The sequence below is a fragment of the Plodia interpunctella genome, chromosome 29, assembly GCF_027563975.2.
Source record: "Plodia interpunctella isolate USDA-ARS_2022_Savannah chromosome 29, ilPloInte3.2, whole genome shotgun sequence".
NCBI classification, from domain to species: Eukaryota; Metazoa; Arthropoda; class Insecta; order Lepidoptera; family Pyralidae; genus Plodia; species Plodia interpunctella.
In genome coordinates, this window is record NC_071322.1 from 2,095,943 (window position 1) to 2,110,892 (window position 14,950).

Genomic DNA, 14,950 nt, shown 5'->3' on the forward strand with positions numbered 1-14,950 from the left:
ACATGTGAAGTGTTCCGAGCTTCTTTTCGACCGTTTACTGGCAATTGTAAATTTTACAGCGTGACGCGTATCCCATAATTTTATTATTAAATTTTATCCCATAAGTTTTTTTATCTTATGGAAAACGATTTTTCCCAATATTGCGGCACCCGAATATGCTATATTGTTGTATATTTTACAAACGCATGCTTACATAATGAAAGGATTAATAAAGTACTCTACAATAAACGTTTTAATCGACGACATAGCAAAAGGCGGCAAAGCGTTTGTGTACCCAGTACCTAACATACAGTGCTGTACCTGGCGGGATTAATGTGCAGTAATACTATATTGGTGAGTAAAATCCGCCCTAATAAAAAACAGCCTTTGGAAAAAACACAAAGCTGTCACTGTCAATATCCTTTTTTGTTTTAAAATGGCGGCAGCTAGCGTGCTTCAAAAAGGCTTCGCTTTCCTGTTGTAGCTCGAAGCTGTTTTCAAAACAACTTAATAATATTGCTGTTATTTTCAGCGAACATTTGTATATTTCACTGTTTTCGCTTTTAATTTAATATGGAGGAACTAAAATCGTACTTAAACGGTATCGTCTGCGCGACATGCCTAACAAGTGATCGAGAATTGCACCATATTCAAGATCTTCCAAAAATACAAGAGTTATTGCCGGATATACATGTAAGTTTACTATTATATAATTATAATTATTATATATTATTAATTATATATTATTAATTATTTATCAAAAGGCTATTTATTTATGTACCATAGTCTGAAATCAGTAGGTATATAACATAACCTTATCTGGTTGTTATGTACCTACCTACTGATCTACTGACCTATCGGTCAGACAAGTTTCCAACTGACCAAGCTATGAAAATCCATACTTTCATATTATAAAGAGAAAAGATATTTTTTTGTAATGAATAATTTAGGATTATAATGAAGGAGTGACCTAGGCATTTTTTAAAATTATCGTTTTACCCGGGTGAAGCCAGGACAGGCTACAGTATCTTATAAAATGCTACGGCCTGAGAAAACTGTAACCCTGGCATTTAGATACTACTTTTTTGTACCTATAATTTTACATTTTTACAATTTGGTGTTATAAAATCTAATAAATTCAACTGTACATGAGTTAGATTGGTGTTCAAACTATAGGATTCATGCGACATTTTGCTACACATGTGCTCGTCTTAACTGCTTGACCACCATGTAAGTAAAGTAAATCAGTAAAGGATTAATGTGTATACTTCTGTGTAGTTGAATGCTGAAGAAGATAAGGTGTGCTGGGAATGTGTTTCTTCCCTGAAGAAGTTCATCAAGTTTCGCCAAAAGGCCTCGGAGGCTCAGCAGATGTTTACCAATTTTGTGGAAGGGAAATTAGTGAGTAAAGTAGTTTTTTTTTTCATATTTCTTACTCACATTGAATCGAGATACAATAGATATGCAATTGCTTGACTGACATTTACACCGGTTAATAAAGTAGATTAATACTGACATTAGATTTTATTAAAATTGTCTTTTTCATCTTTTCGTAGGTTGCAAAGTAATCAAATCATCATGTTCTGTTGTATCAATGCAGTGAAACATAATATTTTCTTATAATATACATTTATGTAGCAGCTAAATAGGCTGCGGTGACCACTTGTCACATAGGTGGGCTGAAAAATAATAATATAGTGGTGTGTAGTTCTTGTGTGGATGTTGTACCATACCACCATTGTGGTAGGCAACATTGGCATTCCCAAATAGTGTCATGCAGGCAGACAGTCATAAAATTAGCTTAATCTTCAAAATTTAATGGTTATTTTTTTATTGTTCCCTTCTGGTATCACAGCTGAGATTGAAACACTTGGGTATGACAGAGAGGCGTTAAATAAAATCTGTATGTTGGTCATTGATGTGATGTGTTGCAAGAAAATGGCAGAGTTTTAGCCAATCTTGATCTTAATTTCTTAAGCATATGATTCATCTGCTTTTACCAAACATTAATTGGTGATCTGCCTTGATTTATGGTTAACACTTGGCTCGTTTATTTATTTATTTATTTATTAAGGTACTGTTATGTTCGAAATAACAATGAATTGTGTATAAATAAAACACGCTAAGTAGCTGTTGTCGGTGTTGTGTATTGGCGGTAAAAACAAAGTGAAGTAATGTCACATGTCACATTAAGTGTCAACATGAAGCCACAGACTATACACATTTTATCTATTAATAAAGTGAGCAAGTACTAGGCCAATATATAACACATCTCCTCCCCAAGTATAAGACGTGACAAAACAGTACCCATTATTGATATATGTTAAATATTTAACAATCTAACTAAATACTCACTACACAACAAGAAATGAATAATTAACTTCCATATAATCATTAACATCTCTATTGACTATTTACTAGTTATAATATATAATCAACACTTGAAGAGGTACTAGGTCTCTGATAAGGAATCTTGGGCTGTGTGGATAATTTATTTCGAATTTTTCCTGCATTGGATGAAGGTTTTGCAGCGAAAGGCTGTGCAGTAAAAGGGATGCCTAGCATCTCAGCCCACTGGTCTGCATCAGGGATCTCAATAATGCTTTCAGTTTCAACATCCATTGCCTCTGTCTCTCCGTATGTCGTCTCTGTACTTTCCATATTACTTTCATTATTATCTTCAGGCTTTCTCAAAGATATAACTTGATCCATATGCCGATCAATCACTCCTCCATCACTATCTCTCCTAATTTGATAACTTGAAGGTCCACTTTTACCAATAACAACTCCTGGTGACCATCTTGGGCCTTCATTTCTATAATTCCTGTACATAATCTTCCGTCCTACATTAGTTTCTCTATGTTTCTGTTTGCTATTATTCTCTATTTGGTAATCCCTTTTCTTAGCTATTATATTTTCAGGATGTATGGTATCAAGAATAGTACGCAAACGTCTCCTCATCAAAAGCTCTGCCGGAGTTCTATTTGTCGAAGTGCAAGGTGTCACTCGTAATCCCAATAATAAATTCGGTATTTTAATATCCCATGTAGTAGGTTTGATTTTTTTAACTTGTCTTTGACGGTCTGTACCATTCTTTCCGCCAGTCCATTAGTTGCTGGATGGTATGGAGCAGTTGTAATATGACGAATATTGTTAGCTCTTAGAAAATCTTCCATCTCTGCAGATACAAAAGATGTGCCATTGTCAGAAACTAATACTTCACATAGTCCATGGGTGGCAAATGTTAATCTTAAATGTCGAATTACTGTAGCAGAAGTTGTATTATTTACCATAAATATTTCTGGCCATCGAGAATATGCATCTACGAGAATCAAAAAATATTTATTTTGGAAGGGTCCAGCAAAGTCAATATGCATTCTTGACCATGGCCGCACTGGTGTTATCCATTCATGTGTAGATTTAGGGGGCATATGACGATGTTCTAGACAGGTCTTACAACCACTCACTAATGATTCAATGTCATCATTGAGACGTGGCCACCACACATAACTTCTGGCCAAAGATTTGGTTTGGACGATTCCACTGTGTGTCTTATGTAAAATTTGCAATGTTGTTTGACGTAGAGATTCAGGAATCACCACACGACAGCCCAAAAGTATACAGTCTTCTTGTACTGACAATTCTGGACGTTTCAGCCAATAAGGATGTAGGTCCGATCTACCTTCTTTGGCTGGCCAGCCCCTCTGTATATAATAAATCACCTGGAGCAATGTTGCATCCAACTTAGTTGCCTTGGCAATGTCTTCAGGTTGGAATGGAAAATCCTCTGGTGTTTCTGCCATCAGCAAAACGTCACACAACTGGGTTTCTGGCTCTTCTGGAACGGGTCTGGGCCAACGACTCAAACTATCCGCATTACCAATCTGTGGGCCTGGTTTATAAGTTATATCATAGTCATGCATAGTCAAAGCAATGACAATCCTTGTTAATCTTGGTAATATCATATTAGACATTGTTTTTTTTTGGTCAAATATGCCCAACAAAGGTTTGTGATCAGTAATTATACAAAAAATCCTGCCCACAAGGTAGTTATGGAATTTAGTTATGCCGAACATGATAGAGGTGGCTTCCTTATCAAGTTGTGAGTACCGCCGTTCATGCACATGTAATGTTCTCGACGCCATGGCTATAGGTCGCTCCTGATCGTCTTCAAATTTGTGTGACAAAACTGCTCCAACTCCATACTATCGCATGTGAGAATCAAAGGTTTGTTCACTACTAGTGTCAAATCGAAAGTAATTTGATTTTTTGCAGTATCAAATGCAGATTGTTGCTCTGTTGTCCATTTCCATGGGTTATTAGAGTCTAAAAGCCGGTGTAGTGGCTCCAGTAATGTAGCCTTGTTTCGGATGAATCTTTCATAAAAATTGTACAGCCCTAAGAATGCTTACAATTCTTGTTTATTTTTAGGCACTGGTGTATTTACAATAGATTCAACTTTACTTTTTGCTGGGTGTATGACTTCAGCATCTATAACAAAACCTAAGAATTCTACTTTCTCTTTTGCAAACTTGCATTTATTTTTATTAAGACGCAGGCTAGCCTTTTCTATTCGATCTAACACAATGTCTAATCTATTTAACATTTCTAGCACAGTACGCCCACATATAATTATGTCGTCGATCAGTATTGCTACTCCGGGTATTCCTGCCAATAGAGAAGTCATCAAACGTTGAAATATGCCTGGACATGCCTTAACTCCAAATGCCAATCGATGTACAGTATATAAACCTTTGCATGTATTCAGTGTTAACAACTTTGCAGTGCTCTCATCTACCGTCACTTGTGTGTACGCCCTGTCTAAGTCTAATGTTGTAAAAATTTTACCTCCTGCTATTGTGGCAAATACTTCATTGGCTGTAGGCATGGGATAGGTATCAGACTCCGTTGCCTCATTGACAGTACTACGATAGTCTCCACATAATCTGATTTCACCAGACTTTTTTATGATAGGTAGGTAGGTACAATATTCCTTCATTTTCTAATCTATCTATTTCTTTTTCTACTCTTTCTTTAATAGCAAATGGCACCGGACGCGCTTTGAGAAACTTTGGAGTTGTTCCTGGCTTCAGATGTATAGTCACTGGATGTCCACGATAAGTACCAAGACCCTCTTTGAAAACCGCTTTATACTTGTCAAATAAATTTTCTATTGTACCGTCCTCGTGCGATACAAAATTAACATTCATAGTAATATTCAATGGTTCGAACCAATTACGCCCCCAGTAAATTCGGTCCACAACCCTTGGCAATGACAACTGAGAGATCTTGTTTATGTTCTTTGTATGTTACAGGTAATGTTGCCTGTCCAACAATTTTGACTGGTGTCTCTGTCCAAGTATGTAGTGACAGCGAAACAGGTCTGAGGATGGTGTGTGGCAAAGACTTACAAATTGTGGACCAAGACTTTTCATTTAATATGGAGAAACTAGCCCCTGTGTCCACTTGCATATGGACGGATGTATTGCCAATTAACACTGTTATTTCATAGGGTGGCTCTCGCTTTAAACCTTTATGCAATAAATTCCATTTAAATTATCTGCAAATCCTTCTGAAGTGAAGTTAATTTGTTTTGGTGCATTCTTCTTTTTTGGCTGATACAAATCTTTTCAATGTGTCCCTTTTTCTTACAAAAATGACAGACAGCATTTATGATTATCGCCATTCTCCTGGATGTTTATCACCACAGCGATAACAAAAACGAGTGTTCAGTTTAGAGTTGACCACAATTATGTCCATTGGCTCAACAACGGACGAAGACGACGCTCCAAGCTCAGTCATTGAAGCAGTCTGGATCATGCGTACATCTCGTCCCGCACTTTCAGCCGCAAACATAGCATCCACTACGTCGTGATAGCGTAAATTGTTCCGTTTTAATAGATCATATTGAAGCTTTTGGTCGCACATTCCACACAAAAGTCTATCTCGTAACATACGCTCTAAGTCCGAAAAGTTGCAATATGCACTAAGCTTTCTTAGCTCAGCGACATAATCGGCAACTTTCTCGCCACGTTTTTGGTCACGTTTTTGGTCACGTTTGTAAAACTGAAATGACATGGATATTTCATTTGGTTTAGGGCTATAGTGTCTAGTATGAATTGTATCCACTTCATTAAAAGTTACATTATTCGCCGTCCGCGGGGTGATAAGCGCCAGCAAAGTCTCAAACACACGAGCACCACACACCGTAAAGAAATTAGCACGCTTAACACTATCCAGAATGACGCCTTTAGCCTCAAAACAAAACTTTAGTCTATTTATGTAAACGTCCCAATTGTCCGCTTGAGGGTTGAATTCCTCGAATTTTATTGCCTTTGTATTCTCCATTACTAATTTTTAGACTCGTCGCCACTGTTATGTTCGAAATAAGAATTAATTGTGTATAAATAAAACACGCTAAGTAGCTGTTGTCAGTGTTGTGTATTGGCGGTAAAAACAAAGTGAAGTAATGTCACATGTCACATTAAGTGTCAACATGAAGCCACAGACTATACACATTTTATCTATTAATAAAGTGAGCAAGTACTAGGCTAATATATAACAGGTACACATACAGGCAAATTACAATTTTGCATTGTTGTCATTGGAGTGTGTTATTGCTAACACTGTTGTCAGATTTTATTCAAGTATCTTAAAGAAATCTGACTAGTAAGTATGTAGTTTAATGGTGTTTGCTATTACAAATAAAAATGAGTGTTTTCACTTTTAATTATTGTTTTAATTTACAAATTTTCCTGATGTATCATCTGTCTTATTAGTATTATTTGTATATTTAAAGTTATGCATCAATTTATTTGCAGTTATCAATTTATTAATATTTAAAACTTGTATCTAAACTTATTTGCCATTCATGTTCGTAAATTACTTTTTTTTTGTAGACCTCAATAAAGTCATTCTCAAAATTAAAATGGGAAATAATGGTCGATGGAGTCAAAATTGTCACAGAGGACCAATCCAGCCGAGTAGAGATTCAGAGTGAAGAAAACCAAGAAAATGACGAAGAAAACGAGGAATCTGAGGAAAAGAATGCCAACAACACTCTTTATGAAGAGATGAAACATGGAGACGATGAAGAATATGGTGTAAACTATGGTTTTAATGGCAGCCGTGAAAATAGTCAGACAGAACTAAGTTATGGACTTAAAATGGAAATTGATGAGTCTACATTAAATACTGAAGATAGCATACGAAATTACGATGACGACGAAGATCTTCTCATACAGAATTTACCTGAAAATTTCAACATTGACGATGAAGAAACTAATAAGTTGATTGAAAATACTCTTGAAGCATTCCTTCAAGATCTTACAGTTAGAAAAAAAACTAAAGTGATAAGAAAAAATAGTGAAATCATTGATTCTGACCATGGAGTGAATGAAAATGAAGATTCATACATCGAACTGCAGGCTCAGTGTCGTAAAAGTATTGACATACCAAAAGGTAGAGCTCTGAATCGTTATAAGAATGTGTCCAGGAGAAAGATTACAAAAGAAGAGATGGAACAAATGTTGGAAAGGGAAAGAGAGAATAATTGTTACAAGAATGCATATTTTAAATGCGAAAAATGTGTTTACGGTTATGATAATGTTAATCAGTACACCGATCATTTGGTGAAACATGATGAGGTAATCAAATTTCTATTAAGAGTTATATAAGGGGTTTCTGATTTTATTTCAATTTCTTTTTGCAGAGTCGAAGTGGGCTTTTTGACTGAATTTATTTTATAAATCTAGTTGACCAACAGCTTAATAAACATTTTAGAAGGCATTTACTGGTCTTCACAACTAATAACAGTGTAAAAAAATATTTTTCAATCACTTGTATTGTGTGAATCTGTGATGCTGTATGCTTGAATAAATATTATCAATTATTTTAAAAACTTTTTTTTTTTCAGAAACAAGGTTCTGAGATATGTTCTATTTGCGATCAGAGATTTCCCACCAGAAAAACTGCTATGGACCATTATCTCCATCATTTTATGTAAGTTGTACAATATTGTTAATTGCATGGTCTAACGTTTCCCATTGCCGAAGAGGGTTGACTTCAGACAGTTAGTTGTACGTGGCACCGTAGCTCATCAACGGGTGAACCGATTTGGATGCGGTTTTTTTATTTGATAGCTGCGTTTTATGCGGTGGTTCTTAGATATGTTTGATCAAAATCGGTTCAGCCGTTCCAAAGTTGTAGAGAAATGAATATTGAAAGTCGGACTTTTTTTTTTAATATCATTCGCCGATTATGGTGTCCTAATAACCTTAATTCTTAACCTGTCGTCACGATATTAGTGAAGACAAATTAATTTTTTGTTTTGTATTTATGATGCTTTTTGTATATAAAGTTAATAGTTTTCTATTTATTAAGTATTTCGACAACTGCAGATAAAAGTTTATTATGTAACAAATACTTTCTTGATCACAAAATATTAGTCCTATGGTACATACATGTTATTGTGAATTCTTTTAGTAAAGTTCTAAAGAACAGAGAGATTTTGTGTTAACTAACATGAGATATACACTAAGTTTGGAAATAATGAAATTTTTGTATTCCCAGGGCTTTCTATTGTACCGAGTGTGGCTACACTAGCCGGTTTCTGCGTTTCCTCAAGGCCCACCAAGAGAAGAAGGAGTGTAGATCAAAAACGTACCCCATATGGTTCTACTGCGACGAATGCGACCAGAAGTTTGCGTGAGTTTGAAAAAAATATCCTAATTATGTTTTTTTTATATAGAAATATGTCTTATGAGACATGCTTTTAGGGTGGTTCATTACGATCCGTCATTTTTCTTGAGAAACAATGACGAAATTTTAAAAATTACAACTTCCTAAAATTACGTCTTAACATAACTACTTCCTAAAAGAACAATTACCTAAAATGATAAACTATGACAACTACGTAAAATGACAAATTCTGAAAATGACAACTTCCTAAAATTACAACTTCCTAAAATGATAACGTCCTAAAAGAACATCTACCTAAAATAACAAATTATAACATCTTCCTAAAATGACAAATTCTGAAAATGTCATCTTACCAAGGGATGTCATACTTTGGATTCGGACCGCTTCACCAGTTTGTATATGTAGCATGAGCAATGTCATTCTCTGTTATAGCTTGGAGAGCCTTCTAACACACCACAAGAAGTCCATACATCAAGTGAAATACTCCTGCAAGTATTGCAACAAAACATTCACGAAGGACTACAGCAGGAAGTTACATGAACAGTAAGTTTTTATTACAAGTTTTTAAGTGTGTCTGTCTGTAATCAAATCTTGAAAGTTAAATTCCACCTTTAACATCTGTCCTTCACTTGAAATTATCATTTTTTAGTTTGAAATTGTTCACCCCTTCTTGGTAATGTTATTATCGCCTATCAGCCAAGGCTGTACGTGTCTCTCAGTCGACTCGCACCACATCTACGGGAGGATATTGAGTGGTCCCATTACAGAGTGGAACCTCACTCCACATTGTCCATATATTATTTATTGCAGTTCTTTCTTCATCCATCTTTGACATGGACCTCTCGACTATTTGACCCATGATTCCTTATCAAATTATGACCGACATGCTTATGTAACTAAAAAATACTTCAAAACTTCATGTTTTGTCACTATCGCGCTTTAGTTTGAGGGAATGAGACAAAACATACTTTTGCTTAGTCCAATTAATTTTGATTAAATGCCATCCTGAATACCATTTGTGGGAGGTAAGGTTGTGACGACCCCGGCCGGGTCTTATATATATATATATACTAGAAGGAATGCCGAAAGACAACAGTGTTGGCACCTATTATGCCAGAAGTTGAATGCCAAAGTTTGATGAACTGATCTCGTATAGTGTGGAGCCGGGATAACATGTAGCGGTACCCAATGCCATTTCACATGTCCCATATGTGTGTCTGTTAAATTTCACCTATATTTGTTTCAGAATTCACAAAGGTCGTCAAAGCGTTCAGTGTGACATATGCAAGAAGTTCTTTGTGAACAAAGTCAGTTTCCAATTCCACCTCAAGAATGTACATGACTTTACGGTGAGTCAGGAGAAGCGTAAAAATATTAAATAAGCTAATAATAATAATAATAGAATAAGCTATAATATAAGTGACCAAAAAAAAAATAAAAAAGGTGCCCAAAATATTTTATTGTTACCCAAAAATTAAAATATCTGCCCAAGCAATAAGGGCATCGGGTTTTTTAATAACTGTATTGACTAGGAAATCGGAAGTGAACAGAAAGAAGCGGACGACCCGCGTACATTGTGGGCCCGGCCTCATTGCTCCGTCGTCCGCCGTTGCGTTGACGTACGTCGATCGGATCAACGCGAAAATTGAATGAAGTTTTGATGCAGGAAATTGTCAAAAACCTTGTAAACCACGGATCGACAACGCGCTGCGTCGACGCAACGGTGCCCGACGGAGCGATGGCATAATTAATAGAAGTCACTAGACTTCTATTATTTGTCTTATAATTCGAAAGTAGTTTAATACAATTAATATACTCTGTGTAAAACAAAACAACGACATCTATGGAGCACTGCAGACAAAACGAATAGACGCGAACTGGTTTCGAAAATTTTATCAGGTACTTATCCGAGGCCTGAGAATAAAATGGGAAAATATTTTATTTTTTAGCCGAAGAAATCTGTGTACTGCAAAGTTTGCAACAAGTTCTATACGCGCAAGTACGCGTATCACGTTCACGAGAAAAGCCATGGGAATGATGTGGACAATAGCTAGACTAGTTTGGTACTGACACACTCTCTCAACTGAGCGACTTGCCCTCACAGCCGTTGAGCGTTGGAGCCCAGAGTCCGCTACTGACACAGTGTACTGTTATAACGTGCAAAAGTTGACGTGAAAAAGTGTCTGTGAAGTTAATAATCAACTACGTCAGTAATTTCTGAATACAGTAATACCACACCACCTCGGTGGCGCAGTAGTAAAGTTCTTGCCACTGAACCGAGAGGTCCCGGGTTCGAGCCCCGGTCGGGTCATGATGGAAAAGATCTTTTTCTGATTGGCTCGGGTCTTGGACGTTTATCTAATATATAGGTATGTATTTGTTATAAAATATAATATCGTTGAGTTAGTACCCCATAACACAAGTCTCGAACTTACTTTGGGGCTAGCTCAATCTGTGTGATTTGTCCTAATATATTTATATTTTATTTACTTCACACAGCAGAGGTGAGAGAGGCGGTGTGATTACAACGAAGGTGCAAAAACACAACGCCTGCAACACCGGTGTTGCAGGCGTTGATAGGCTGTGGTGACCACTTACCATCAGGTGGGCAGTTTGCCTGCTTGTTAGTATAAAAAAAGTGTTTCAATAAGTGTCAATGTAAAACCACTTTTTGTTACGGCGTGGTTACCACACGCATTTATGAAATATTGTAAGAAGGCACCCGCGGCTCACTAGCGTCACCATATCGCATTTTTATCAATTTCTTTTAATTCACGGCAAAAACAACGAAATATGAATAACGAACCGAAAAACGACGAAAATAGACCACAGGAGATTGCGCTACAGTTATATAAAGGATTTTATTGACCGAGCGGTCGAAGCGAGCGAGGTCTACAAATCAACTTTGGGGCAAAAATACTAATAAAATCTTTAGAACCGTTGTTGGTCTGAGTTTGATGAAATTTAAAAGGTATGTAGTATCTGTCAATAGAATTCTTAAGTTCGTGTGGCAACAAAATCGGTTTAGTCGTTTTTGAAATATTTACATTTTTGTAAAAATGTATGTGTTCGCGGCGAACAACTAGTTACATAGCTTCGGTCGCCTATAACCATAATAAAAAAATAGTTGCATATGTCAGTCCTGAGGAATTCGTTTATCTCTGTGCTAAATTTAATCAAAATCGGCCAAGTAGTTTTTGAGTTTATTCATTACAAACTAAAATATAAACATACAAATCTTTTCTCTTTATAAAGTATGGATGGTCTGTTTATAATATTAAAACACAATTTACGATATGGACTTTGGGATACGTTAACTAAAGTGACCTTTGACCCTTCTTTGCATGATTTTTTTATATTTTTTTAAAATAAATTAGGGTGATGTAACTAATGCTCTAGATTAAAGGAAAAATATTTTAAAAAATCTTAAAATGTTGCCAGCAACAACAAATTTACAGTACAAGGGTTTTGAGTACCTTATTTGTTGACTAAATATTATGATTGAAATTTCCCTGATCATGCAAAGAAATAAATTATCTAATGAATCCTAGTGGAACATGATTTGAAATACCATGTTTAAATCCCGATGCGAAAAGAAGGGTACTATAAGTTTGACTGCTAAGTATGTCTGTCTGTATACGTGGCACTGTAGCTCATCAACGGGTGAACCGATTTGGATGCGGTTTCCTTTGTGAGAGCTAATTTTTATGCGGTGGTTCTTAGATATGTTTTATCAAAATCGGATCAGCAGTTAAGAAGTTGGAGCGAAATTAATATTGCTGGGTTTTTTTTTTAATTTGTCTAACAAATAAACATGTTTTAGTTATCATAAATTAAATAAAAGTTATTGATGAAAATGTTATGGCGACAGTGTGTGGGTTTTATTGGGCCAGTCTTAAAATGTTTCATTGTTTTATGTACATTACATTTGGACAAAATATTTCAATCTGTGTGGTGCTTCCAGAGTACGTTACCATAAAATATTATTTATTTATATATATGTATAAATCAAAATCAAATCATTTATTCAGAAATTAGGCCTTCACAGGCACTGTTTCACGTCATATTCTAAATTAAGTGATGTTTACCAAAGCTACAAACTACTAGCATTTCAAAACGACCACTGCTGAGAAGAAATGCCGAAAGAAACACATTCAAACAGTGTTGGTCCCTATTATGCCAGAAGGGCTTACCATATAAACCAGAAGGGCGTTAATTCCAGCTTTTGTACAAAAACTTTTTTTGTAATTTCGTGCAACTGTTATTTTTACAACATAAGAATATTGTAAGACTTTAATAAACTTATGTGTAGTATAAAAAGTCTCGGAGTGCTCAATGAGAGTGATCCAATCACACAAATCAATTTATTATTGTTGTCGTTGTAAAAATGCCGCGTTCTGATTGGTTGGCTACGGACGGCCGCTAAAAGTACCTAATTATATTTGAAAACTCTCACTCAGCACTCTGAAGGAAAGTTAAATATTGTAAATAAAAATAAATATGAAGGTATTTGTTGTTTAAATAGTTATAAACATGTAATTTGACGACCTCGGTAAAGTTCTTGCCCCTGAACTGAGAGATCCCGGGTACGATCCCCGGTCGGGTCATGATGGAAAATGATCTTTTTCTGATTGGATTGGATGTTTATCTATATATGTATATGTTATAAAATATAGTATCGTTGAGTTAGTATCCCATAACACAAGTCTCGAACTTACTTTGGGGCTAGCTCAATCTGTGTGATTTGGCCTAATATATTTATTATACTGTTTTTAATGCTCGCTAAGAAATAAATTTATGCTAAGGTGAATGCTAGTGTGCGAGGACTGGAGTCATCGCCTTGGAATTGTGTGAACTTTTATACTGTTGTGTTCCATATAGCAAAAAGGTAATGAAGCCATTAAGTTTTACGGATACACGTGGCCTTCGAGTTTCGCTCTGTCATCCCCGTAAGGCATAAAGACGGTAATTTTGTTATGTTCTATTCAAAAAGGTAAATAACAGAACTACAAATTTATTTAGAAAACAATCATGTGTTGTGTGAGAAACTATTAATTTTTTTTATTTATGTACACTGAATGTACCTACAATAAAATTGACGCGTTATCATATTGTAATTTAAAAATAATATTTTCAATATTTTGTCGTCTCTTAGCGATGTTCTCCGCTCATTTAGAACGTGGCGGCCAGCATAGGTAGATTTTTTTAAAATTTTATAATGGTACATGTTATCATGTTGGCCAAGAAAAAATGTTTTATCTATGATGGCCGCCTTCGAGATCACACGCTCACATGGCACTGAACTAGCCGTTACACATAATCGTTTGAGCATAAAATTGTAAAGGAGTGTTTGAAATTCTTTTTCGATCTTCCCACCATTTTAATGGGTTTTCTGTCCTCGGTAGCATTTCATCTCCTACGTATTTATCCAAGTCTATACCAGCTGCCGACTGATTCTGTGGCCGTAACTGCTGATTCAAGTCGGCATCATAGTTAACCCAAATGGATGTCGACATAGTGGTGGGCTCCGCTGGCTTTTGGGCGCTCCCTGAATTTGGTTCTGTAGATATAGCTGGTATTTCCGGTGTTGCCACTATTTTTGTGGCTAATTTCTTTTTTAAATTGTCATAGATAATTCTTTTTTAAATTGTTATCCCGAGTGTTCTTAGTAACCGATTTTCAAGAAACATGGTGTCATGAAATTCGGTTCAGCCGTTCAAAAGTTTTAGCGAAATGAATATTGAAAGTCGGGGGTTTTTTAATTTGTCTAACAAATAAAACTTGTTGGGCAACTGCTCAAGTATCCCGGTTATAGGACTATTGTAGTAAACATAGCTACAGTAGCTCAATAATTTGAATGGATGACTTGTACGTTTTAATATATTTGGTCGTTTTAAAATGCTAGTAGCTGACTTCGAGAATCCTAATTCTGACTGATATTAAAGTGAAATTCTATCCCGGCTGTAGGGCTACTGCAGTCTTAAATACCTGTAGCTCTAAAGTTTGAATGGATGGATTTTTATCTTGTATTTGTTTCTTTTAACGTATCTAATCGTTTTGAAATATTATTTTTTTTAGCCTGTTGACGTGTACCACTGCTGGGCAAAGACCTCCCCCACCTTCCTCCACAAATCTTTATCGAAAAACAGCCTGTTACCACCCTATAGTTATAATAATATTGGTCACAATTAGAGATGGGCAAAGTGTTTCTGCCCAGGCAGGAAAATTGGAAATAATCCCGGCATTTTAGGAAAATTCCTTATTTGCCCAG

At 35.8% G+C, this 14,950-nt stretch overlaps 1 protein-coding gene across 2 annotated transcripts in view; it reads left to right on the forward strand.

The window, feature by feature from the left end:
- The first annotated feature begins 395 nt into the window (after nt 1–395).
- LOC128682043 (zinc finger protein 510-like) overlaps nt 396–14,950 on the forward strand; it is a 29,213-nt gene continuing 14,658 nt past the window's right edge. The window contains exons 1-8 of one of the 2 annotated variants that reach the window (XM_053766514.1): nt 396–672; nt 1,258–1,380; nt 6,879–7,625; nt 7,895–7,980; nt 8,551–8,685; nt 9,112–9,222; nt 9,926–10,028; nt 10,629–14,949. In XM_053766514.1, coding sequence (XP_053622489.1) covers nt 553–672; nt 1,258–1,380; nt 6,879–7,625; nt 7,895–7,980; nt 8,551–8,685; nt 9,112–9,222; nt 9,926–10,028; nt 10,629–10,733 — 1,530 coding nt within the window. In that variant the 5' untranslated portion in view covers nt 396–552 and the 3' untranslated portion in view covers nt 10,734–14,949. Of the gene's footprint in view, nt 673–1,257; nt 1,381–6,878; nt 7,626–7,894; nt 7,981–8,550; nt 8,686–9,111; nt 9,223–9,925; nt 10,029–10,628; nt 14,950 lie in introns of those variants that run through there. The other variant, XM_053766515.2, reaches the window with a different exon arrangement.